The sequence below is a fragment of the Ovis canadensis genome, chromosome 18, assembly GCF_042477335.2.
Source record: "Ovis canadensis isolate MfBH-ARS-UI-01 breed Bighorn chromosome 18, ARS-UI_OviCan_v2, whole genome shotgun sequence".
NCBI lineage: Eukaryota > Metazoa > Chordata > Mammalia > Artiodactyla > Bovidae > Ovis > Ovis canadensis.
Window position 1 is genome coordinate 37988082 of NC_091262.1, and position 26989 is coordinate 38015070.

The 26989-nt window shown below is 50.1% G+C and overlaps 1 protein-coding gene across 1 annotated transcript; it reads left to right on the forward strand.

Moving 5' to 3' along the window:
- Positions 1–26239, forward strand: LOC138423755 (liprin-alpha-1-like). Its single transcript, XM_069560046.1, has 16 exons — positions 1–117; positions 1212–1316; positions 1782–1946; positions 2822–2907; positions 3614–3716; positions 3938–4141; positions 6035–6181; positions 7575–7691; positions 8496–8579; positions 11869–12000; positions 15114–15337; positions 17136–17367; positions 19413–19442; positions 22071–22213; positions 23065–23225; positions 24482–26239. Exons 1-16 carry the CDS (start codon positions 1–3, stop codon positions 24541–24543), a joined length of 2112 nt encoding a protein of 703 aa, XP_069416147.1. The 3' UTR covers positions 24544–26239.
- Positions 26240–26989: the final 750 nt, after the last annotated feature.

Below are 26989 nucleotides of genomic sequence, written 5' to 3' on the forward strand. Positions count from 1 at the left end.
ATGGGTCGCAGGAGGGCCCGCCTATGGGCACTTTTCCAGTGCTGCATCCCCAAGGCAAAGGCCAAGACAAGGAAGAACTTGGCCTCGGCCCAAGTCCTGGAAGCAGAGCGGCCTGAGGTGAGAGCAGCCGGGGGCTGGGCCCGTCGGATTGGCCTTCACCCGGCAAAGCGTTGGAGTTGTGTTTCATTTTGTTAGCATGGTTGTGGGCCCTGCCGGCCAGGGCGTTTTGGCCTTCTGGGCAAGATGGACCCCAGCAGGTTGACCTTGTAAGTGGTTGTGCAGGGGCTGCGTGGAGGACGGGCGGGGGCCCCACAAGAAGGGAAACACTGTCTGGAGGAGTCACTGGGGTACGTGGATTGAGCTCTAGAGTCAGTCCTTGAAGCAGAAAGGCTAAGCCCCTTAACCTCTCCCATCTTACAAAGCACAGAACAGTGTGTCCAGTATCTTAATGATGGGTACCTACTGCTTATGTGTATAGCATACACCCTCATAGCTTCACATGTCTACTACATGCCTCTTAACAAGTGTTGGGCAGCGTTCTAGGTGCTGAATACTCAGTATGTAGGAGGGGATACGTAGCCCAGGATTTTTTTATTTGTGTAAAGAAAACTAGAAGAATGAAAGACTTCATGTGGTTCACTTTGAGCAAATTCACCATGTGGACGGCACCGCATGCATGAAAATTGTGACAAAATACATAAAACATGAATTTAACATTTTCTCCAGTTTACTGAATGACTGGGTGACTTCAATGGAGTCAGGCTAACAGATGGCCTTTGTGTGCCATCAGCCTTTTTCCTAGAGGAACACTCCAAAGCCTGATAGCCTTGTAGATGTTACCTTTCTTCCTCACTCTTCCCAGCGGTTCTAGGTTATTTGTCTGTGTGTCGTTTAAGAATCTCTTCATCCACTTTGTTGTTAGGTTCACGTTTAGGGAAGTTTCTCAGACTTCCCTGGGTCTTGAGAAGACAGGCTTGGATTCCGGGTTCTCCCCTGCCGCGTGCCTGCCAGGTCGAGGTGGAGGCTGAAGGCCGGTCTGAGTTGTGGTGGTCTGTGTGGTCTTGGGGTCAGTGGACCCCCTCTTCTCTGGAGGGGCAGGGAGACCCTTTGTGTGGAGCCTGGAGAGACTTGACAGGGTCAGTCTTCAGAGTCTCGCTCTCTTTTTAATTTGTGTTTGCATTTAGTTACTTACTCATTTGACTGTTTTCTAGGAGTTGGCAACATCTACGGAAGAGGAACTCAATGTATGCCAGGAACAGCTTTTTGTAAGAGAAGAAGAAATAGCTCTGCTGAACGCAGAGCGGAATAACATCATGGTCAGTAGGGGAATTCTCACGTGTTGACATTTGCCCTGCGGGGGTCACCGCTGGGCTCCTTGTTGCTGTCTTTAAACTCTGGTTTTCAAGTCATTTTTCACATCTTCCCACTGAGCAGACCAGGGTGGATCAGTTTGGAGTTCTCATACTTTGCTTCAAATTTATGATGAGAGCTACTATAATTTTAGTACATTTGAGGAGGGAGTTCTCTTAACCTACAATTTGTCCATGCTAAGTTTGTGTGTGGTCTTAGTTCCCTGACCAGGGATTAAAACACATGAGCCCTGCAGAAGTGTGGAGTCTTAGCTACTGGGCCACTGGGGAAGTCCACTCTAACTTTAGACTGAACTGGCGGGATTCCGACTTGCCTTAGCATGTTTCCGGCTGTAGCATGAGGCTGAGAGGGGTTATCGGCCCTGAATTGAAGCATGAGGTTGACAGTGCTCCTTTGGCCCTGCCCTGCAGCTGCTGGTGGAGCACCTGGAGTGCCGGGTTTCCCGGTATATACCGTCCCTTGAGACGACGGCAGGCAAGTGGCAGGCGCAGTCCCCAGACGGCATGACCAACGAGCTGGAGGTGCTCCAGGCGCTCAAATCACTCTTTGAGCACCACAAGGCCCTGGACAAGAAGGTACCAGCCACCCGGCCATCCTGGATTTGTACACTTGCAGCCTTGTTAGGTGGATGATGCATGTATTTATGTAACTAGTTGACTTTTGAGCTTCTTGAATTCTTGTAAATACTTTTTTTCTGTAAGAAGTCAGAGTTTTATATGGTTAAAAAGTGTTGCCTGCATACATGCTCAGGCATGTCCGAGTCTTTGCGACCCTGTGGACTGTAGCCCACCATGCTCCTCTTTTCCTGGGACTTCCCAGGCAAGAATACTGGAGTGGGTGGCCATCATCTACTCCAGGGGATCTTCCCGACCCAAGGATCGAACCTGCCCTCTTGCATTGGCAGGTGGATTCTTTACCACTGGTCCACCTGGGAAGCTGCCAGTTAAAAAGTATTAGTTGGTAGAAATGTCTCAAGATTTATTGTATTCTGTATATCAATTTGCAATTAAAAACTAAGTCATAGAATTATTTTAGGATAGGATAACATTTTTTTTCCTCTCAAACTTAGAATTTAAAGCTGTTAATAAGCAGATTTTTTTGATGTTAAGATCAATGAGATACATTAAATGTATTCTGTTATAGTAGCCGCGTATTAGAGTGACTATACAATGGCACCCCACTCCAGTACTCCTGCCTGGAAAATCCCATGGGTGGAGGAGCCTGGTAGGCTGCCATCTGTGGGGTCACGAAGAGTCGGACACTGCTGAGGGACTTCACTTTCACTTTTCCCTTTCATGCACTGGAGAAGGAAATGGCAACCCACTCCAGTGTTCTTGCCTGGAGAATCCCAGGGACAGGGAAGCCTGGTGGGCTGCCATCTATGGGGTCCCACAGAGTCGGACACGACTGGAGCGACTTAGCAGCAGCAGCAGCAGCTTACACTAAGAAGTGCACTCACGTATATACACACATCAACACACGAGGAGCACTTGAAAGGTATAGTTTGTTAGAAGAATTAGGTGCCACGCATAACAAGGTAAGTTGGATCATTCATTGTGTAATTTCATTTAAGTTCAGGTCAGTTCAGTTCAGTCACTCAGTCGTGTCCGACTCTTCACAACCCCATGAATCGCAGCACCCCAGGCCTCCCTGTGCATCACCATCTCCCGGAGTTCACTCAAACTCATGTCCGTCGAGTCTTGATGCCATCCAGCCATCTCATCCTCGGTCGTCCCCTTCTCCTCCTGCCCCCAATCCCTCCCAGCATCAGTCTTTTCCAGTGAGTCAACTCTTCTCATGAGGTGGCCAGAGTACTGGAGTTTCAGCTTTAGCATCATTCCTTCCAAAGAAATCCCAGGGCTGATCTCCTTCAGAATAGACTGGTTGGATCTCCTTGCAGTCCAAGGGTTTGTCATTTGTATCCTTTCATTTTAAGAAAGGATGAAGGCTGTAGTGGTGGACATCAGATGTTCTTTATCTTTCTGATTGAGGACCAGCCCACCTGGGTTATTTTAATGACTAGTAAACTAGACATGTGGCTCAGAGCTGCAGAATCTCTTAAGCACCCCTTTGTCCAGTAGGAGACAAATTCTGACTCCAATCACCTGGTTCTATTCGGGATGGATAGCATCACCATGTATTTTCTTTTTATGCTGTATTTTCAGTTTTGAGTTGAGTTTTTCCAAATGGAGTTTTGCTGTCTTTACTTATTTCTTTATTTTGATTCAATTCTTTGGTTTTCGCTGATGATTCTTAAAGAGAAGAATAACCTGAAAAAGATACTAATGGACAGGGTGCTTGATGTAAATCACAAGCAAGAAAACATGCCAAGCGCCAATGGAAAGGCATGTCCTCAGTCTCACTCTCTGTCTGGTTCTCGTCTTACTATCCAGTCTGTGTGGGGCTGTTGAGACCTTTCACCAATGCATCATGTAGGTCTGAGTGGCCGTGAGGGTCATGTGAGCTCCAGAGCTCAGAAGGCAGTTTTGACTTCACCGATTTCCCGGAAGTGCTGCGTTCCCTCCCTCCCAAAACAAGGCTGTCTAAGGTTTCCTTTCCCCCTTAGAGAACCCGCGACGAAGACCTGGCTCAGGTGATCGAGCTCCAGGATATCATCGAGAAGAAGTCACGGGAGCAGAGAGAGATGAGGGACCGCCTGGCAGCCCTCTCTGCCCACGTAACAGAGCTGGAGAAGGACCTGGACACGGCCAGGAAGGACCTCCTCAAGTCCAAGGAAGCAAACGTGAAATTACAGCAGGACGTCCGTGAAGTGAGTGACAGTGGACGTGTCTGTTGTCCTGAGGCGGAATGTGGGTCCCTTGTTCTCCCCGTGATCTCAGCCTTGGCATGGCTGCGTGAGCAAGAGCAGAGCACTGGCGAGACCGCCACTGGCTGCCTTCCCGCCTCTGCGTCGAGGTCTCTGGGGTAGAAGAGGCCTGGTCCAGGCGGTCCGTTGGCAGTGGACCAACATGAGGGCAGTCCTAGCGCTGTGCTGCACCCTGGGTGTGGACTCGTCATTTCCACAAGTTCTAGGGGGCCTAGTGTGTTCCTTTTTTAAAAATTCATTCATCCACTCATTCATTTATTAGAGTTGATTTACACTGCTGTGTCAATTTCTGCTGTACAGCAATGTGAACCAATATATATACACACACACACACACACAAATATCCCTGTTTTTTAGGTTTCCTACCCGTTAACTTCACCACAGAGCACTGAGTAGAGTTCCCTGTGCTGTTCAGTAGGTCCTTACTCGTTGTTGACTTGATGCATAGTATCAGTAGTGTATATCTGTCAACCCCAGTATCCCAGTTCATCCCCCTACCTGCCTGCTGAATATATTCCCGATGATGCTGAAATTTCCTTCTGATTCACTCAGATGAGTCTGAACATCTGTGGAGCCCTCTCTCCCGAAGAGATGGGAACATGCTGTGTGGGCTCTGCTGAGGCAGCTTGCCTGGCCATCTTCTCTAGTTTTCTGAGGTTCCGCTCCTTGAAAGGATGTGTGACAGTGATACCAGCGGGCAGACAAGTCGAGTGGCGTTTGCTCACCCTCAGATCCTCAGGCCCGTGCTGTGTAACCATGCAGAATCAGGATGTTTCTGGCAGACATGTCTGCGGGTGTCGTGATTTATGAGAAGCTCCCTAATGGTCACTGTGAAAAACAGAAGAGAGCTGGGGGCTCAGGCCTCCTCCTCTAAGCCTCGCCTCTCCTCTCTGCGCAGACAGACAGCGCCCACCTGCCCCACCCCTCCCCCGTGAGACCGTCTCAGAGTGCACCCCTCTAACATGTGGAACAGCAGGTGTACTTGATTAGTAGCTCGGTGTGAGAACTGAAAACAGAAATACTTGCACATGTTTGTATAACGTGTTCACACTACTCTTTGGCAACAGGAGGAGATTAGGTGGCAGAGATTAATACACAGAGAATTCTGGAAAAAGCATTTTTAAGACCTTTCACTTTTAATGTTAGGACAACATCGCTTACTTAGTGAGCACAGAGGGACCTGGCATGGATTTTGAGCCGGCGGACAGGAGTGGCATCGGCAGCAAGCTCTGCTCCTGGTTTGAGCGTTTCCTATATGGGGTGTAACTGCTTGAGAAGAACTAGGCTTGAGAAGGCTGCTCCCAGTTGTGTAACACTTTGACTTCTGTTTCTACTCATTAATATTCTTATTTAATTTTGAGGAAATTGCATGAGATTTTTCCAACTTTTACCTGAGGAAATGAGCCTCAGAGCTGCCTGTAGGATCTGTTGAAGGTCCCTCCCTGTTCTGGGTCAAGCCCGCCTGTATAGTGTGGAGACAGAGATCCTCATTTCATGCCAGATACCTTCCCTCCTGGAATTCTTGCAATGACAGAGTAGTTTAGTGTACTTTTTGTTTGCTGGTTGGGTTTATGATGTAGAAAAGAAGCTTGGTAAATCGAGTGGCCAGACAGACGTTAAGACAGATGGGTGCCATCACGGCAAATGCGACATTTGAGGTAGGCGCGTTTTTGCTCACATCTCAGAAAACTGCCATGTCTAGGACTTTAATTTTGAGGACGCTAATTTTATGTTTGATTTGAAACTTAGGATTTAGTCCCGCTTTTTTACTCTTAATTGTATCTGAGTATTCTATGATAATGACTTACCTTTTCTCCTCTGCAATGCCTGGTGTAGGCTATGGCCCAGAAGGAGGACATGGAGAAGAGAATCACTACACTTGAGAAACGCTACCTCGCTGCACAGCGCAAAGCCATCTCTGTGCACAACCTCCATGATAAACTTGAAAATGAAATCGCAAATAAGGATTCTATGCATCGACAGGTAATGGCTTTTCCTGAACTGAGTCTGACTTCTGTAGTAGTGAATACTGAGGAAGGAAGGTAAAGACCTTTTCATGTGACTCCCATGTTGGAAATCAAGTCCCAGTGTAAAGTTCTTATGACCCTAAAACACTGCGTTCAAAAGTGTGGATGTACATCATGATAAATCAGCTGTACTGAAAGGAAATACATTTTTTAAAAATTGAGGGTGACTGCAACTTCGAGGTTTGAATTATTTGGGATTTGGGTTGACCATTTTGTGGAATTCCACTCCTGACTCTTGTTTTACTTGACTTGAATCTGTTGGCTTGTTAGCATTTTTACTGAAAGAGCAGAGAGCAGCAGGGAACTTCACAGCAGCTGGCTGCCTGTTGGGAACTGGGGTCAGAGTGACAAAAGGCAGGGTTAGAGCTCCAGTCTGATTAGGGTTTGTACTTCCTGTGGTTTGGTGAGCTTTACTTGCTCCTGTTCCTGTGTGGTCTCACAGAATCAGGACTTAATCAGGAAAACCAAATCTGGCTTCTCCAAAACAAAGTGAGTCAGTCTGGTGTGTGACAAAGTGTATCATTGGCCCCACTACAAAAGTAAAATACTAGAAAGCCATTGAAATGTATGATGTGGAATGCTAGTTAAAAGCATTACGATATACAAAATAATGGCTGTAAAAGGCAGATCAGAAGTACTACGTACCATATGCTGTTGTTTTCTGAGGGTTTTAAAGCACATCTTATTGTTTATGTATGTACATAGAGTAATACACACACAGAAAAAATAAGAAAGCTGCTTAGAAATAAATGCTAACCTCTCAGGAACCCGAGTGTATAGATCATTTCATTTTTTTTCTTTTTCACAAAAGAATCTGTCTAAATGTTCTACACTGAAAGTTTTCCGAGTAAAAAGATCTGTTAAAAGAATAATCATGCATTTACAAATATTAGTTGACTGGCATTTCCCCAGGCACACTCTGATCAGGTCTGTATTTCAGAGGAGATGAAAGCCATATTTTGGCTTACAAGCCCATGGCGGTCAGCGGTCGGTAGGGTTCCCTTCAAATGATGATTCTGGTGATGTTTTAAGAAGGGTCAGTACTGACCCTTAACTTGTCAATAAGAATGAATAAGCTTCTACAGAAACCTGATCTTCTTTAATATATAAGAACTTTTTTTTTTTTAAAGACTTCTTTGGAGACGTTTAGGAAGACCAAATACTCTGGCAAGAGGTGTTCTGCCCACTGAGACCAAGCCCAGGAACACTGAGAGAAAAATTACCGTGACGCAGCTTCCGAAACAGAACTAATCCTGTAGACACACGCGTTTAGGTTTTGTCTCAGCTTACTAACAATGGCAGAGGCTGCACCGCTTGGCCCGTTTTGATGTTCTGCTCTCCCTTTGTAGAAGGAGGATAAAGACCGACAGCTGCAGGAGTGCCTGGAGCTGGCAGAGCAGAAGCTGCAGCAGATGCTGACAGAAGTGGTGGCTGAGCTGACTCCGCGGGTGGCTGTGCTCTCCGAGGTGCTGCTCTTGGTTCCCGGGGGGCGGGCGCGGGGAGGGCCTGTTCCCTTGCTGTCCCACTGTGCCCCTCCCCGTGCTGCTCAGTCCACAAAGGAGCGCAGACACCGGGGTCGTAGTGCCCGTCTGAGATGGGAGCGCTCCCTGAGTGTCAGACAGTCCCCACTCCCGTGTCATCCCTGCGTTAACTTCCCTCCAGTTTTGTCCTGTGCTCTGTGTGTCCCCAGGATGCTTCAGCTCCAAGTCACTGCTGCTCAGAGTTCAGTCAGCAACTCAAAGCCTAGCAGGATAAAGAACGAGAAAAATCCCATTCTCGTTAAGAGATGGCCAAAATAGCTCTGTCATGAACACAGTTTTAAGTCTTTATTCATACATTGTTGTATAAGTCACAGCGGGGCATGGTGCAGACCCAGGGCCCCACTCCCAGCTTGCAGTCCCCAGGAACCCAGGGGTGAGAGGCCGAGTCTAGGAGACTTGGCGCTGCTGGAGAGAAGGTGCCCACAGCCAGCCACCCCATCCTTCTGGTGGGAAAGGTGTTGTCTTGCCTGCTGGTGGGCGCTTGCTGGGCATGGAGAGGCGGGCCGGGCCTGTGCTGGCCTGGCTGTGGGAGCGTTCCCTGGAGCTCAGGGATCACCTGAGAGGCCGCCGGTTTCCAGAGGCCGGTGGTGTCCTGTGCTCTCAAACCCTCCCCGAGCAGGGTCACTAACAGCCGCCCGGCGGCGCCCTTCTGCCTGTGATCTTCCCCTCAAGGGCTGGTTTCTTCTCTCCCCTGGCATCTTTGCTGTCTGTCCCTGGTCGGCCTTGTAGTCTGAACTTTTGTCTTCCGGAAGCTCTGCCACTAAGGAGGCGAAACTGTTGGAACTTACCTCCCAGGTTAGGAAGGAAGAACGTGTGCCCTCGTGTGTCCCGTGCTTGCCACTGCCTGCTGCCCGCGCTGGCTCGCCCCAGGCAGTCTGAGGAGGGGGCCTGGGGCCAGGGGAGCACCTCTCCTCTCACGAGCCTGTCACCAGCACCCTCTGTCACCCACGTGTCACACACGAAGCCGCGCTGGCTGCGTGAGCAGGAGTGCGGGTGTGCCCCCCGCGAACCCGGGGCCAGTGGTCTGCACAGAGCATGGCCCCCTTGCAGCCCCTGGGGTCACAGCCCGCGTGCCATCAGGACAGGTCGTTGCGAGCGGAGCTGACGCTGTTCTTGGCCGACAGGCGGGAGAGAGACCCAGCAGCATGGAGGAGAGGGGCGTGTGGGCCGGAGACGCGGCTAGGTGGGGCCGGCGCTGCCTTTCTCCGCCGCTCCTGTCTCTGCCGTCCAGTGTGCGTGTGTGGCCCTGTCTGCTGCTCCAGGCACCCAACCTCGGGAGCAGGGCCAGATGTGGTCTCTCGTAGGTGGTGGGCAGGGGCCAGGGGGTCCCCACGTTCAAGGAGGACGCTTGTTGCTCTGACCAGCCAGGCCGGGGAGCTGCTCAGCATACAGTTGGACCTTACGAGTGGCCCTCAAACCTGAGGGAGCCAGCCCGAGGCCCGTGAAACGGAGGGCATGGTGCCCAGGTGTGGAGATGCTTGCCTCGGACGTGGCGCTGGAGTCCCACATGCCAAACTGCAGGTCCAGAAGTGGGGTGTGTGTGTAGGATGGCTGCTCCTAGGCAGGAGGAGAATGGAAGTTGCGCTGCGACAGAAGGCGCTCCAGGAAAGGGCGATGGTGGAGGCTCGCATTAGAGAGCCCTGAGAGAGATTTCCCGGAAGGGCTGGCCACACAGTGGTACCGACCATCCAGGAAATGGAGTGGGGATCCCAGGTCCAGCCTCAGGGGTCAGTACTGTCCCCACCGTAGCTGTGTTCTTGCGCTTGGACTGCAGAGCCTCTGTGGGCTCCCAGGGGACTGTGGTTCTGACTCCCATCATGAGACCTCGGTGAGGCTCCCTCTCTGCTTAAGCAGAGAGCTCAATGTCTCCTGATCAGGGGTGCACTTCCTTACTTTCAGAACTGCTGCTCAGAGGCTGTTGAGATTGGGATGCTGTTCATGACTAAGCCAATTCAAAGTAAACTTTCGTTTTGCTTTAAAAAGATTTGAATGCCGAAGCCTTATTGGGAAAGCTGTGCCAGGTTTTATTTCCTTGGGCTCAAAAATCACTGCAGACGGTGGCTGCAGCCATGAGATTAAAAAATGCTTGCTCCTTGGAAAGCTACAACAAACCTAGACAGCATATTGAAAATAGAGACATTGCTTTGCCGACAAAGGTCCATATAGTCAAAGCTATCGTTTTTCCAGTAGTCACGTATGGATGTGAGAGCTGGACCATAAAGAAGGCTGAACACTGAAGAACTGATGCTTTGAATTGTGTTGCTGGAGAAGACTCTGTTTTAACAGAAAATATTTACCAGAAAATGACCTGTCAACCCACTCCAGTACTCTTGCCCGGCAAATCCCATGGACAGAGGAGCCTGGTGGGCTGCAGTCCATGGGGACGCGAAGAGTCGGACACTGCTGAGTGACTTCACTTTCGCTTTTCACTTTCATGCATTGGAGAAGGAAATGGCAACCCACTCCAGTGTTCTTGCCTGGAGAATCCCAGGGACGGCAGAGCCTGGTGGGCTGCCATCTGTGGGGTCGCACAGAGTCGGACATGACTGAAGCGACTTAGCAGCAGCAGCAGCAACCTGTTTTTTAATTTTTTATGATGGAATATTTCAAACATGCACAAAAGTGGACGGAGTAGTGTAATAAATGCCCATGACCAATCAATTGGCCTCAGCAATTTCTAACACAGGGCCAATCTCAAATATAGCATTCTTTTGTCTTCTCTCCATTTTTTTTTAATACAGTAGGTCCTAAAACAGCTTTTTAAACCATGAAATTGATGCTCATTTTATAAATCACAGATTTTCCAACTTTGTTATTACATTTAAAAATTGCTTGAGGTAATTAATTCCAGCTTTTTAATATGAATTTTCATATTGGAAAAGACCCTGATGTTGGGAAAGATTGAAGGCAAGAAGAGCATGGATGACAGAGGATGAGATGGTTGGATGGCAGTTCTGGGAGCTGGTGATGGGCAGGGAAGCCTGGCATGCTGCAGTCCATGGGGTCCTACAGTCAAACATGACTGAGCAACTGAACTGAACTGAATATGAATTATCATTGGAAGAAAAGCTATGACCAACCTAGACAGCATATTAAAAAGCAGAGATATTACTTTTCCATCAAAGGAACACTTAGTTAAAGCTATGGGTTTTCCAGTAGTCATGTATGGATGTGAGAGTTGGACCGTAAAGAAGGCTGAGCACCAAAGAATGGATGCTTTTGAACTGAGGTGTTGGAGAAGACTCTTGAGAGTCCACTGGACTGCAAGGAGATCAAACCAATGAGTCCTAAGGGAAATCAGTCCTGACTATTCATTGGAGGGACTGATGCTGAGGCTGAAGCTTCAATACTTTGGCCACCTGATGCGAAGAACTGATTCACTGGAAAAGACCCTGATGCTGGGAAAGATTGAAGACAGGAGGAGAAGGTGCAACAGAGGACGAGATGGCTGGATGTCATCACTGACTCGAAGGACGTGAGTTTGAGCAACTTCTGGGAGATAGTGAAGGACAGGGAAGCTTGGCGTGCTATAGTCCATGGGGTCACAAAGAGTCAGACATGACTGAGGGACTGAACAAGAGCAATCATTACAAAGAATTCAAGTGATGTTTCATGTAAAGAAAAATATGTGAAAGTCTATCTCCACTGGCTTTTTTTCCAAAATGAATTTTCTCACTTTTTGCTTTATAAATTGAATTCATGTTACACCCTTAATCCAGAATCAAGCTTCTTTTATATACTGGGAAATGCCTCCACCGACGTGTGTGTAAGCCGATCCCCTTTCAAGTGTACTTGTTTCTGAGTGTAAATCTGCTTGCTCCTCGAGCCGCTTCGACAGGAAATGGCTGGTGACACTGAGGTCCCCCAGGTGCTCTGCCAAAGAGAAGTGTTGGGAGTGACCTTTGACCAGTGAAGTCCCTGCCTCCCTCTGCACCCGCCCGTCTGCTCTGGGGATGCTCAAGAGCCCACCAGAGGTGGCCGTGGGAGGGGACCGCCTCGGGAACCAGGGCACAGGCCACTCACGTCGCGGCTCCCTGGTGCTTTTAAAAGAACGACTATACTTGCTCTTGAAGTTTATGAGTTTTCGTTTTTCCTGTTTTAGGCAAAGCAAAGAGAAAAAATGAATGAAGAACACAACGAACACTCATCAGATACCGTGGATAAGCTTCTGTCTGTTTCAGATGAGAGGCTTCAGCTTCATCTGAAGGAGAGAATGGCTGCTCTGGAGGATAAGGTGAGCCAGCTTCACGGCCCCTTTACAAGAGGCGCATGTGGCCTGGCCTGGCTCGGCCCGGTCTGTGTGGGGGGAAAATCTCCAGGACAGGAGTTTGAAAACTCCCATAGACGGCCCCAGAGTGAATGTCTTTACTGGTTAGAGTAGCAGCATTTCATGCTAGTCAATAAGCGTGACAGCATCCACAGGCAGTGTGTAAAGGAACAGACATAGATGTGTGCCCGCAACCCTTCCAGAAAGCATCAGTGAGGCGGCATCACCAGTGGCCCTGATGTTACCAGCCGCTGTGCTAGAACATTCTTCTAGGTCCACCGTCACCCCTTCGTTTCTTTCTTAGAAGTTTATTTCTGGGGCTTTGTTGGCAGTCCAGTGGCTGGGAGCCTGCCTTGCAAGGTCAGGGACGCAGGTTCGATCCCTGGTTGGTGAGCTAAGATTCCACATGCCACGCGGCAATCACATCAAAGGAATCCCGCATGATGCAGCTAAGGCCCGATGCAGCCAAATCAATAAGTTTAGTTCAGGATCTTTTATATAATGTGATAGAAAAGATGGAAGCAAGTAAAAGCAAGCATTCTCATGTTCCAACTCCAGCCATCTCTCTTTTTATTTGCTTTGGAAAATGTCTGAGAACCTCTATCAGAGCAGCTCAGTGGGCAACAGTCTGGTGGAGGTTCAGGGAAAACCTGTCCCAGCTGCACCAGTGCCCTAAAGACGAGGCCCAGAACCTTCGCCGAGGTCGGCGCTTGGGCGACGCTTGTCTGAGAGAGACCCATGGTCACTACAAGTTCTGCGGCACATTTTTCCCCCACAAAACCCAAGATGATACCCACACCTCACTAGAGAGCTCACTTCACCCTGACCTGTGGGCTGGCCCTGAGGTGGGGATAGTTTTGTCTCAGGTTTGAATTTTACATGTGAAACCTGCGCCAGTTTCCTGAGTGACCACTGAACTGCAAAAGCTGAAAGCAAGTATAAAGCAGTTTCACTTACCCCAGGGACCTGGCCTCCTTGGATCTAGAGGATCAGTCGGGGAAGGAGGAGTTTTTCTGTGTACAAGTTAGTGTTAACAGTTGTCATCCGGCTTCGTGCCGACACTTCACTCTGGGCGCGAGGTCCGCCCCTCATCCCAAGGTGCTTTATGCTTTCAGACAGGAGAGTAGCCATCCCGCAGTCCACGAAACGTCTGTTAAGAATTGACTCTAAAGCACTGTATGTATCTTTTTCAGAATTCTCTCCTATGGGAAGTTGAAAATGCAAAAAAGCATTTAGAAGAAATGCAAAACGACAAGGTCCTTAAATCTCTAAATCCTTTAGAAATGTGTTAAGAGCTGAACTGAGCTGGGTTCATTGTTACAGTTATTGCAGATGCTTAGCGGAAGTGGAGTTACATTTTCCTTATGGCTAGTCCACTGCTGTAACGTGTATAGCGTTTTTGGTTTTGAACATTGAATGTGATTTGCATTATAGGCGGATTTAGAGTGTGTGGCCGTTGTGTGTGTTTCAGAATTCTAAGTAGTCCTTTCTGGGTTCACCTGAAAGCTGAGACAAAGCATGAGCCTTTCACGTGGACAGTGCTGTCCGTCAGAAAGATAATAGGAGCCACATACACAATCTAAAATTTCCTAAAAATGAGCGGGCTGCGAGTGTGCCCGTTTCACTTTTTTCACTGCGAGTCTTGAAATCTGTGTGATTTCCACATCGAGCTTTGCACCGGCCTGCGTCACATCCTCAGTGGCTGCACAAGGCGAGTGACTGCCGTGGCCGACAGCACAGAGCTGCCAGGTTGAGTCGAGTGACTCGGAAACTTGGCCGTTTGACTTGTTTTACCCCGTGAGGAAGTGAAGTGGGGTGTAGAGGAATGAATGTGAGGAATGCCCAGGAATGCCTGTGAGGTCCATGGAGACAGTCTAAAGCAATGAGAGGAGCGAGGGCAATAGAGTGAGTCCTGTCCCCCACCACCCGAACCCCGAGCCCAAGTCCAGCTTCTCTCCATAGACTTCGTTGTCATCAATGGCTTGCCATGTTTCCTCCAGAAGCTTTTCTACACCTGAGATGTAACTTCTTATTCATTATGGTTTAGAAGGGTTAGTATTGTTCTGAGTGTTTCTATTTGCTATGGAACACCTAGAGTACAAATTCTCAGAATGAAAATGTTCAAAAATGTGCGATTTTAAGGCGAGGGAATGGAGAGGATGTGCTGATCGGGCTGATGGGGGTGAACCCATAGGCAGCTAGTTCACCGGAGCGGAGCAGGAATGATGGCAGGTGGTCCTAGAGCCAGGAAAGGGGTGGCCCAGCCCTGGGGAGGGGTCGTGACAAAGACAGAAAGCGAAGGTACTGGCCGAGAGGGACAGGGAGCCGGCAAGCCAGCAGCTCGAGGCTGCCCCTCCGTTGCTTTGAGGTCATGTCTGGGAAAACAAGGCAGGACCTGGGTGAGAGTGGGGCAGGGGGGAGATTTGCGGAGAGAAGGGTGTGAGGTGTGAGAGCGGGAGGGCGGCACGGGGCCCAGCAGGCACTCTTGCATGCGTCTCAGATGACAGAGGCGCCCTTGCGGTGTGAGGGGCCATCCCCAGAACAGCCCGAGGGCCTGTGCCCTGAGAGGAGAGCTACGGGAGGCTGGCTCTCCCGTCCCCTGGCTGCCCTGCTCACTCCTGTCTGTGCGTGTTCAGACCAGTCTGGAAAACGGAGGGCTGGGAACCCGCGAGGAAGGCACTCCTCGGCGAACTAGTACCAGTGATGACCGGTGGGGTGGACCCAGCGGCTGCGGAGCTGAAGGGTTTTATTTTCTAATTGTCCTTCAGCCTGGCTGATGGAAGCAAGGATATATTTTTGTAATTTTCAGTTTTTGTCTCTGACTCCATCAGCGCACCCTTGTGAATACCTCATAGGATTGCCTTCCATCCACGCTGAGACCTGAATGTCACCAGGCCATCTAGGAACTGGATTCTCCTCCTGCCCATTTCTTCCGTACTGCTCGCTTAAGAGATGGCAGTGTCTCATAAGCATGGCCCATTTGTCCAAAGTCAGGGCTTCCATGTAAAATTGTGTTCAGTTCCTGATAGACTTGAGGTGCCCAGAATGTTGCTGACGAGACGTGGTCCTCTCGTGCCCAGGTGCAGCCCCTGAAAGATCAGGACCGGGAGCTCGAGCAGCAAGCCAGCGTGCTGGCCAACCTTGGCCAGCTGTTCGAGAGTGACAAGGGCGTGTCAGATGGCGAGGGCGACCGGGACACCCTCTTCAGCGCGCCCGCTCTGCTGTCGCCCAGCGGGCCGGCTGTAGCCAAGACTCTGGCCATGAGGATTCAGGAGCAGCTGGACAAGATCAACGAAGAGATCTGGTGGGTGTGCCTGAGCCCAGCTCCCCGGAGGCTCGGCTTCTCTGAGGAGCTGTCTTCTGCTTAGAGAAGTCTGAGTGTTCCATAGTGAGAAAACTGACTTCAGGTCTGCTTCGAGAATTTTCAGTTCTGAGATTGCCCTTGATTATAGAGCTCAGTCAGCCAGGGCATTCTGTCCACAGTGTGGTGTCAGCACTCTGTGGGGGGGCATTGTGGGGTGTCCCCCCCTCAGCTCTGGGCCCCAAGGTGAGTGAGGTGCCGAGGCGGTGTCCCCTTGTGGCCCGTGCACCCTCTAGCACTGAGGGTTTGCCCTCGTGTGTCCCTCGGAGCCTTCTACGTTCTGGTGAAAAGCCACCTGGAACAGAAAAGCTGGGGTTCTGGGCTTGGCAAATTCCCACTCAGATCTGCATTTTCCTTTTTAACTTAATACATTGTGAAGATTGGCTTGTTGTAAGACAGTGATCCAAGGACATGTGTTTGAATTTTTCTCATCTCATCAGTATATTTAAAATGTTTTCTTTAGACCCAGTCTTGGCAGTTAGAACAGTTTACAAAACAGGATAGAACCCAAAGGCCCGCCTCGTGGTGAGCAGGGGGCCCTGGGTCTGGGTGCAGCCGGGTGGCTGGGGCCCCGAGGCCTGCCTGGTGCCACACCCGCACAGCTGTGCCTCCTGTCCCGTGTCCACGTTCAGAGTGGCCGCAGGCCGGTGACCCTGCACAGGACCTGGCAGAGCTGCTGCTCAGATTGTTCTCATCCCGTCACCCCTGGCAAGGTGCCCGTTCCTGCCGGTTGAGTGCGAGGGGCTCGGGGAAAAGGCCGGGGTGAATGGCACAACCAGCAAACGCAGATGGTGCCGCCTGTACTTTTGACGCCGAGACAGACTACTTTGTGGGCCGTGTTTGAGCACAGACAAGCTCAGAAAGATTGTCTTTCCTCATCCCCGTAGGAAATTTCGAACACTTCTGTATTAATATTTTTATTTTTAGAGCAAGTTGTCAGGTAAAAATGATTTTTCCTTATGCAACAAGTTGACTTGATGTAAATGGTAAATTCTGTCCATCAACTTGTCAACAGTGAAAAACTTTCAAGATGTATAAGTAGAAGTGAAACTGGAGAGTTTACTACCTGTAAGGATCTTGTATTTTAATTGGAAAATCATTTTATTTGCATAATCATGCATTGAATCTGTATATAAAATCATCCATGACACATTAGGGGAGAAGAGCAGTAACTGAATTCTAGGTCAATGCAGCACATTGACCTGAATCCAGAAACTCACACAAAGCTGGTGGAGAACTTCATCAAGTGATGCGTTTGCACATACACAAGCTTAAAACAGAATGAAAAGTGCAACTCAGCACTTCATCTGGTCTGGAGACGTGTGTAGAAACTCCAGCTTGCTCGTGAATGGCTGTTTTGGTTATACGGAGTTCTGGATTCCCAGTGGAAAAGCTCTGAGGCACTCACGTGCATCTCTGCCCTGAGAGCAGGGAAGGTAAAGGTGGTCAGCTTCAGGTATCTCCTCACAGGGAGAGTCACCACCCAGGCCCCATCAGAATGTTAGAGTCAGTAAGTCAAATCAAACGTGAATGATGAGGGGCCACTTTGTAAGACTCAATGATAAGTAATTCTAAGTTTGAGAATATTCCAAAGAGGGAACGCTGAACCTTTTTGCTGAGATGTTAATTGAGCAACTCTTCCTGGAATTTGCTAATCGTGACACAGAATGCAAGCCCACATTTGCTGTCCAGACATGTTCCTCTGCTGACAAAGGCAGGTGATGATTTTATTCTGTTTTAGGTTGATCCAAAAAGACAAGGAGAACACGGATCAGCGGGCGGAGGGGATTGAGAGCAGGGTGGGCAGTGGGAGCTTCAGCAACCTTCGGCGCTTTGAATCCTCGAGCTCCCTCAACCTGGATCCCGCCTCCTCGCATGCCGGCTCCTTCCCGCCCAGCAGAGGGCGCTCCATGCCCGAAAGGAGGCAGCCCAGCCCTGAGCCAGAAGAAGACAAGCTGGGCTTCATGACTCTGGTATGTGTCTGCCTCCTCTCTGCCGCGTCCCTCCCGGAGCACACTGGTTTTCTTTTGTTTGTTTGTTTTTTCTCTTTTTACCCAGAAGAAAATCAGGTACATTTGCTCGCTCAGAGGTCTAAGATTTTTAAAACTGCCTAGTCTTGAATCGGGCTTCCCTAGTGCCTCAGACGGTAAAGCGTCTGTGTGCAGTGCAGGAGACCCGGGTTCGATCCCTGGGTTGGGAAGATCCCCTGGAGAAGGAAATGGTAGCCCACTCGGGTATTCTTGCCTGGAAAATCCCATGGACGGCGAAGCCTGGTAGGCCACTGTCCATGGGGCCGCAAAGAGTCGGACACGACTGAGCGAAATCATTCCATAATCACACAGCGACAAATGAGTCTTGATATTTGGACCCCTGGCTTAGGAATCTCAACTGGTCTGCTCGCTGATGGGCCTGGCCGCACGCTCAGGCCAGCTCTGCGTGTGAAACCAGGTTAAAAGCCCGCTGCCCCAGGGCCCCAGTGAAGAAGTCTAGCTTCCTCACTCTTCCGAGTCTGAAAACGGGATGACGACCTAGGGCTTTTGGTGACAGAGTGTGCGGCTCTAAAGCACATGTTCCAGCTTTCTTCCATGTTTAGCTTAGGTTTTGCGAGTGCATTGCTGTTTACCCCATGAACTCATGTTTACAACACTCTGCTTTGTAACTGCGCTTGTATTTTCACTTTTTTTTGGTTACCACCCGTTTCATGTTAGCTGCATTGTTAGTCGGCATATAATTAAATTAACTGTGAATCATTTAGCGGCATGTGAAGTGGTAACTAGTCCATTTTGTGGTCTTTGGAGACACTTTTTATAATTTGCTTCGTTGGCTAATTAGTTGATATTTAAAATTCTGTGACGATTTCTCTGTAGTTTCACGATTGATTTCTTTCCGAGTGTTTGTAAAAGAACAGTTCTGTATATTTTGTCCTGCTGTTGGAGTTCTCTGACGGTGTGTCTGCTTTCATCAGTGGTTTTGATTTCCTGGCTCATCCTGTTGTCTGCTCAGTGGTTGTCAATCCAGACCCCAGCTTCCCACCACTGCCCCGCCTCGCCCCCGAGGCTGCAGCTGACCCATCCGTCTCCCCTTCCCCGTCCTCCCACCTGCTCTGGTCATAGCAGTGCTGTGGTCCACAGCAGGCGTCCCCTTAGTCGGGTTTGTGCTTTGTCTTCATGTCTCATCAAATGGTGTTTTCCCCCATAGCAGTAAGTTTGAATTAGCATAGCACTATGCAGTTACAAGCGTAATGCAGATGGATCCTAAACTGCATATCATGTGTCATTCATAAATGAGATTATCCTTACCTAAAGAAATGATCTTCTTCAGTGTAGAATTAATGGACTTTTGACACAATATCCTTTCTGTGTTGGTGCTTGTTTTTAAGACTATAAATCTCATCAGCTTTTGCACAGTTAATGTCTCTGCTAGACTCTTTAAAAAGCATCTTCTATGGTTAATAAAATATAAAGACTGCACCTGCTATTATGCTAGCTTTCTCTCTTACATATTTTCACAGGGAACCTGCTTTAATACATTCATTTTGAGAACTTTTAAATCAAATTCTAGGTAAGAATTTTGTGTTAATGTCCAATAGATGGTTCGATTTGTTCAGTGTTCAAATAGGTATTATGGTAACTTCCTCATCAGTTAAATTACTATTTTAAAGTATAACATGTTTTCTATGAAGAGAAACTAACTTATAGAGAAGTTTGGCTGAGAATAGACAACTGTTAAGGGCCTTTATTGTACAGAATGCTGTGCTTTAATAGATCATGATGTTGTAATAGAATTGTATCTTCCTGAGTAATAATTTATAGTGTTTCTCTAGTAAATCTTGAATAGCTTATTTAATTTCTGTGGTCAAAAGAAATGTTCTGTTTCCAGTTACATGTTCCCTAATGTTCATCTCACTTACATGTTTGCCATCATTTTTGGTATGCTGTGTTTGTACTGAATCTTGAATTTTTAGCTTCAAAATCGCAAGAAATCTGGTTTCTCTCCTTTCTTTGCATGCATCTATCAGCCTAGTGATTTAAGGAAGCATCGTCGAAAGGTGAACTATTTAGTAATTTAGCATGCCTCTGTTTCTCTGTGAAGTATTAGAGAGTCCTTATCATTTTACATGAATGAACACTGTGTGGTTATGTACTGGTGAATAATTGACATTTTAATGGAAGTAATGAAACTCACCCACCACTGGGTGCTGATGGTTCTGTTGGAAATAGGTCATTTGTTGGGACAATTGTAACAGTTTGCCGGTCTCCCACTTGTCTGCCTTCTAATCATCTCATGCTTATTTATAATAGACACAGTATTATTTACTATTTTAAAATTTTCCTTTACTTATGTTTTTGGCCATGGTGCACAGCTTATGGGATCTTAATTCCCCAACCAGGGATCAGACCAGTGTCCTGGCAGTGAAAGTGCCAAGTCCTAACGTCTTGACCACTGTGGAATTTCCGCTTAGAGTTTTTTTTTAAACAAATGACTGAATCAGAGCCATAGAAGTTAGATTTGGGGGAAGCCAATTTAATGACGGTGGGTAGCAGTGTGCAGGAGACTTTGTGTGCCAGGCACCGTATCGAGTGCTTTCCGAGTCTGTCATCTAATCCCGCAGACGCCAGGTGAGGTCCAGGCTGCTGTTATCCCCATTCAGCAGACAGGGACACTGAGGCTTAGAGAGGCCGAGCACCGTGCCCAGGCTCCCACACCCAGCAGTGTGGTTCGGAGTGGTCAGATCAGAGCCGGGACACTTCCTGTGGTGCCGTCCAGCCCGCTTTGCTCCAGAGGTTCTCGTGTCCATCACGGCATCCCTGATGGAGGGAGCATCAGGAGGGAGCTCGCTGCCTCTCCCGTTTGGTCACTTGGTTGAGCCCCTGTTGTTGGAGTCCAGTGCCCTGAGGCTGGCCTTCCTTGTCCCTCTCCCACTCCCAGCCCGCTGATGGAGCACTCCTGGGGCCTTCCTGCAGGACTCGGGCAGCCGTGCTCCAGTTCAGGCAGCTCAGTGCCCGGGAGCCCTTCTGCTGGGCACAGCAGAGCAGCGCCATCACCCTGGGGTTGGTGCCCTGGGTGTGCCGCTCGCCCGCTCTGTGGTCTGCTTTGCCCTCCTGGTAAGTGAGGACACGGCACTGCCCATCCTAGTCACGTGGGCACCAGTGGGGCGGCTCCCATCCTGGGGGAGGGCGGCCAGGCTGCGGACCCAGAGCCTTCCTTAGGAGGAGGCCCGGGGGAAGGGGCTGGCCGTGGTCCCTGACTCTAAGGCAGGTGTTTGTCTCCACTGAGTCCACAGTCAACCCAGGTGTGTCCCTTCCCTGCTCTGTTCTTTGTTGTTTTCTGATTTTTATAAGTGCTTATTGTAACTTGAATTTGAGACTGATCCGTGTTCAGTTCCATGTGGATAATTTCTAGCCTTTGTAGCCTTCTGTTGTCTGAGGTTTCTTGGTAGAGGTCAGGGGAGGGTGCCCAGCTTATCCAGCTGCTGTTAAATGAGTTCAGCTGTATTTTGCACTAAGTCACTTTGTTGTCACCAAGCTCCTGTGGGGCTGCACGGGACCAGTGTTCTTTACAGAATCCCATTAAAAAAGGACTGGTTAGTTGATTAAAACAACACACTCATTGTTTATAAAAATACTTGCCATGCATGGTTCCTCAAAGCTCCCCTGCTTAACCACACACCCAAATGTATAAGTGAGGCCTGCCTGGACCCCGAGGGGTTCATCTGTTCCCCACACTGTTGCCACCCGTGTCTTTCCTATCTTCAGACCCAGGACTAGCGGAAGAGCTGGGAGTCCAGGCGAGATCATCTTTTTCTTTTTTTTAATTAGTTTATTTTTTAATGGAAGGAAAATTGCTTTACAGAATTTTGTTCTTTTCTGTCAAACCTCAACATGAACCATCCATAGGTACACATACATCCCTTCCCTTTTGAACCTCCCTCCCATCTCCCTCCCCACCCCACCCCTTCTAGGTTGATACAAGATTATTTCTTAGTGAAGACCTAGGAGAGCTTCATGTAAACCACCGGGAGCAAATGACACTCCAACTGGGTGTAAGCACTTCAGTGTGTAGCCCCCGGTCTGTATGTTACTGAGAAATACAAGCCAGACACATGGTGTTTGCATGGAGGGCTTAGGTACCTTTTCTGTGTTTGACTTGTTGTCATGGGTTCAGTAACCTGCATCATCACTACAAATGATCTTGGGTGGTGGTACAAGCTGTTTCCTTTTCTCCTTCAAATAGAAAGGTCTGGACGGCTTTGCTGAGAGGTTTCTTACTCTTGCTAGTGGTGCCTCCGAGCAGCATCTGACGATGAGCACAGTCCTTTCATCAGGGCAGTTCATGCCATGCAGGGTTCTCGGTGCTGGCGTGGCTCTGCTGTCCTGCCTGGCAGGACCATCTGGTTGCTGGATTTCAGGGAGTGCAGAGCCCGGCTGCAGGGAGGCTCCCGTCCGGGGTCTCTGCACTCAGTGGGGTGCTCTCGCTGCTCCACGGCCCGGCTTCTCTTGAACAAACAGTCCTTTAAGATGGCATTAAGTTAGAACAAGGCATTTTTTTGTATTTGGCGGATAGCATAGCTAATATATTTTCAAGTAAGTTTCTGGTTATAATGTAAAGCCTGTGTGATAGCCTTTTTTGACACAGTCTATTGTTAGCCAATTTTACACTTACCTCACTCCCTCAGCTGCCAGCTATACAGGAAGAGGTAGAAGATGACACCATCAAATGTGAAACCTCGACCTCCACCTCGCTGCGGTCCTTTCATCTGGACCGGCTCACGGGCTCACTGCACATAGCCAGTGACGAGGACATCAGGGACGCCGACAAGTAAGGGGCCTGCTCGCCTCGTCGTCAGTTTCAGGAGCCCTGTGCCTCTTGTCTTGAAAGAGTTGCAAGGATGGTTGTAAAGGAATCCCACTGGATTCGGTGCCTGTGTTTAGTGGTGAACTTCAGGTGCTGGGGGAGAAGAGCTCAGTGACCTCAGTGATTTTAGAAAACATCTGTCTCTACGTGTTGACTCCTGTGGGAGGTCTCTTCCTGCTCTTGCTAGAGGTCTGCCAGGCCTGGGGCGAGTTCCTGATGGTTACGGCTCCGTGCCTCTCGGCTTTGCTCTTGAGGGTCCCTCCCTCTTCCCCAGGGGTCTCCTCTCAGGAGACTGTCTGTCCCCTCCTGTGACTGACACTGTTCTCATTCAGACCCCCACCTGCTGAGCTCCCGTCGTGAGCCAGGCAGCACTCGATGGAGGGCACATGTGGTCACCTGACCAGCAGCCCTGCACAGTGACCATCACTCTCCTGCCATGGCCGAGGACGGTCACCCTGCAGGAGGCGGGGGGAACTGCCCAGAACTGGGGAGCTCGCCTTCTCTGGGAGCGTCGTCACCTGCCCAGCAGCGACCCTGAGGGAGGGTCTGGGCGCCCTCTGCACCAGCTCTTCTGGAGTGAAGACCTCCCTCCTTGGGGGAGGGCTCCAGTCAGAGAATCTCAGCTTCCTGGGCCATTGGTTGTGGCCGGAAGCCTGCATTGCTCGTGTGGAGTGTGAGTGGTGAAGGAGACTCCACTGTCTGCTGCGAGGTTGAGGCGTGGGTGTTGCTGGGTGGCCGGTTCTATCAGTAGGTCTTATGGAGGGGTGTGTGTTTGCACAAGGGTGCCTGTTAAAGGTCATTTTCTCTCCCTGAAGTGCGACAGGCTCTCAGGACGGTCCCAGGGGCAACCCCAGCAACAGCAACAGCAGCCAGAAAGCCCCAAAGAAGAAGGGCATCAAGTCTTCCATCGGTCGTTGGTTTGGCAAGAAGGAAAAGAGCCGGCCTGGACACACCAGCAAGGAGGCGTTAGGACCAGGTGGGTGCTTCACCGTTCAGAGGGAGGAGGGTCTGCATGTATGTCCCTTCTGTGTCTCCCCCGCTGTCCCCACGTGGCTCCTGTCACTCACGCTAGGTGTCCTTCTGGGAGGAGTGGAGGAGGCGTCTGTCTTCTCTAGGGTCCGAGATGATCAGATCAGTTGATGAGTGGATGGGTGGACGGGTGGATGAACAGATGGCTGGCTGGATGGGTGGATGAACGGAGCATGGAATGAGTAAAGCAGATGCTTACTCCGATGAGAAACGTATTCTACGAAACGGATTGAGTAGGAGCCGGGCAATGACTGTTTCCTCCAGAACAGTGACAAGTGTTTGGAAACGGCCTAAGTGCTCATCAGAGAGGAGGGAGGTACGATCTGTGGGCACCCCACAAGGAACAGCATCCGCTCCTTCCTGCCACTTTCCCCATCCCCAGGAGCTCATGAGGGGTTCTTCCCATGCCCCCCACCCCAGCCCACAGCCACGCAGGTCCTCCTGGGGTCTCCTCATCACACAGTGTTATCATCAGGCCCCCGTCTCTCTCGGCTTCATCTCCTTAAGGACAGGGTATGTTCCTGCCTCTTCAGCCAGATATTTGTTGAGTGTCTTCTTTTTGCTGGGTGTGGGATTTACAGGGTGAGTAAAACAATGTGGTCTGGAGCACAGTGAAGGGAGAAGAGAGAAAAAGGAGCAGATTATTCAGTGCTATCCCTCTTGTTAGTAAATACAACACTGAGATGGATGGTGCATTGGTTGTATATCAGATGCTGTGTGTGCCCCTTACCAAGCAGGTGCTGCCACCTCCCGATTTACAGGGGAGGAGACAGTGATGGTCGCGCGGTGAGGCAGTGGTGAGGGCCAGTTCACATCCATGCAGTGGGACCATGCACTTTGCCGAGCCCCAGCCACCTCTCTGGTGGATGCAGTAGGAATGAGATGGTTCTATGGCATCACTGATTCGATGGACATGAGTTTGAGCAACCCTCAGGAGACAGTGACTTACAGCAAAGCCTGGAGTGCTGCAGTCCACGGAGCGGCAAAGAGCTGGACACAACTGAGTGACTGAACTAAAACCTGAGTGTGTGCTAAACTGCTTCAGTCGTGTCTGACTCTTTGTGACCCCAGGGACTGTAGCCCAGTAGCTCCTCTGTCCATGGGATTCTCCAGGCAAGAATACTGGAGTGGGTTGCCATGCCCTTCTCCAGGGCATCTTCTCAGCCCAGGGATCGAACCCACATCTCTCGTTATCTCTTGCAGTGGCAGGCAGGATGTTTACCGCTAGCGCCACCTGGAAAGCCCCAGGGAGCGCTGACAACTAGGAAATGCAGAAAATAAGGGGGCTGCTCCTAAGTTAAACTAGAAGAGCAGCAAGCACAGGATGAAAAGAGGAAAACACACGAAGAGCAACAACAGTGCCAACAGAAATAAGCCGGGATGTGTTCACCCACAAAGAAAATATCTGTGCCATTCGGAGGAGGAGCCCGCCAGCCCTTGGAGGGACAGTTGGAACCGGAACAAAAACCGAGGCCATGGTCAGCAGTGCCCACCGACACGGCCTGAGTGGCGTGGTGTCACTCACCGGCTTCCTGTGTCCCCAGAGCTGCTGGGGGTGACATCTGAGTGCTGAGGCCAGGCAGCGTCCCCAGGTGAGCTAAGGCATCCCTGCTCTCCTTCCAGTGCTGCTGTGGGGCTCTCTGTGGGCGGCCACCCTCATCGCCTGCTCTGCCACCCGCTGGCGCCGGGCTGTCCCCCTGGGATCCTTTCAGCCCTTGAGCTTGGGTGTTCCCAGCCCTCTGCTACGCCGGACTGGGACGCAACTCAGGACTTGGGCTTGAGATATCAAGGAGACCGTGAATCTGGAAGGACACAGCCCTGGGGCCCTGGAGTGAGCATGTGAGAAGAGCAGGAGAGCAAAGCCCCCTCCGGGAGGCAGCAGAGCTGGGGAACGTGCCCACACCCACCACTGCCTGTGGCACAAGTGCCTCTTCTTTGCCTCTCCTTGGCCTGAAACAGACCCCAGCTGCTGCTGCTCCACAGGTGATTCCTAAACATGCACATCCTGCAAGAACTATTGTCCTGCTGCTCTGGGGCTGCCTAAGTGTGCTCAGGAGCGTCAGACAAGTGGGGCTGCCACGCCTGCTGGTGGGGGAGGGCCTGATGCTGGACTAGGGTCTGATGCTGGACTAGGGCCTGATGCTGGACTAGGGCTTGATGCTAGGGAAGGGCCTGAAACTGGAGGAGGGCCCTGATGCTGGGGGAGGGCATGATGCTGGGGGAGGGCCTGTTGCTGGGGGAGGGCTTGATGCTGGGTAGGGCTGTTGCTGGGGGAGGGCCTGATGCTGGAGGAGGGCCTTATGCTGGGGGAGGCCCTGATGCTGGGGGCAGAACATCTGATGCTGGACTAGGGCCTGATGCTGGAGGAAGGCCTGATGCTGGGTAGGGCCTGTTGTTGGAGGAGGGCCCGGATGCTGGACTAAGGCCTGATGCTGGGGGAGGGCCTGACACTGGGGGAGGGCCTGACACTGGGGGAGGGCCTGATGCTGGGGGAGGGCCTTATGCTGGGGGAGGGCCCTGATGCTGGGGGAGGGCCTGATGCTGGGGGCGGAACATCTGACGCTGGACTAGGGTCTGATGCTGGGGGAGGTCCTGATGCTGGACTAGGGTCTGATGCTGGGGGAGGTCCTGATGCTCGACTAAGGCCTGATGCTGGGGGTTAAATGTCTGATGCTGGTGGGAAGGTCTGATGGTGGTGGGCAGCCTGCTCCCAGATGTACACAGAGTTGTGATTATAAATCTCTATGAGAAATCTTTGTTTCATACTTCCTGACCACCTTGCTATGTTCTTTTTTTCTGAAGCATAATTGCTGTGCAATATCGGTTTGATTTCTGCCGGACAGCAACATGAATTAGCCATAGGTGTACGTGTGTCCCCTCCCTCTTGAATCTCCCTCCCACCTCGCCCTGCTACATTCTTGTTTGTATGGATATATGAATAATAAAGACTGTTGACTAAAATAACATGAAAAGCTCCCACACACAAGTGTGCACACGTACACTCCCTAGTGCATCTTTCGGGTCCACGTCAGGGTTGCCCTCGGCCTCCCAGCCCTGGGATCCACGGTGAGCCTCGACACCTGCACTTTGTTCCCACCCTCGGCCTGCTGCCCACGCCTCAGCAGCAGAGGGGCCCTGTCCCCGCAGGTGCTGAACTGATGGAGTCCCTTGTCTCCGGAGCCAAGGACATGAATACCAGGTCAATCGTCCTTTGGGGACACCAATACTTCCACCTTCTAGCCTTGCCATTGTATCCATCCGTTTCTCTTAACAGAATGTCCGTGTGATGACACGGGCTCCCATTACCAGCTCTGGTCTGTTCTCATTGAGAGTACAGCTTACCCTCAGCACTCTTTATTGGCAGTGGGAATTTTGCTTCAGTCCTTTATTGAAAGAAAGCAATAAATAATACTGTGATAAAAAATAGTTCCAAAGTAGACTGTACATACTTTGTCACATATTCAGGAAGTTCACAAAACATTAATAGAAAATCAGAATGTTAACAATGAATTGTACAAGGAAAGGCAGAACACACATGTAAAGAGACGTGCCATCTGTGTCTGCTGAGAGATCAGCTGCATAATAAGGCACCATGATCTGAACGCATCTCTTGCTGGCTGCTTTAATGTGCTGCTGAAAAAGTAAAAGTTATATTTGCTACTTATACTATCCAAAATGGCTATGTCATCAAAATCTAAACATGTATGCCTA

Excerpts from the sequence above, each read along its gene's own strand:
- LOC138423755 (XM_069560046.1), top strand. The coding sequence starts at position 1 with ATGGGTCGCAGGAGGGCCCGCCTATGGGCACTTTTCCAGTGCTGCATC. Across the intron at positions 3,717-3,937 it reads TGCCAAGCGCCAATGGAAAG|AGAACCCGCGACGAAGACCT; the intron begins GCATGTCCTCAG and ends TTTCCCCCTTAG. Across the intron at positions 22,214-23,064 it reads GACATCAGGGACGCCGACAA|TGCGACAGGCTCTCAGGACG; the intron begins GTAAGGGGCCTG and ends CTCTCCCTGAAG.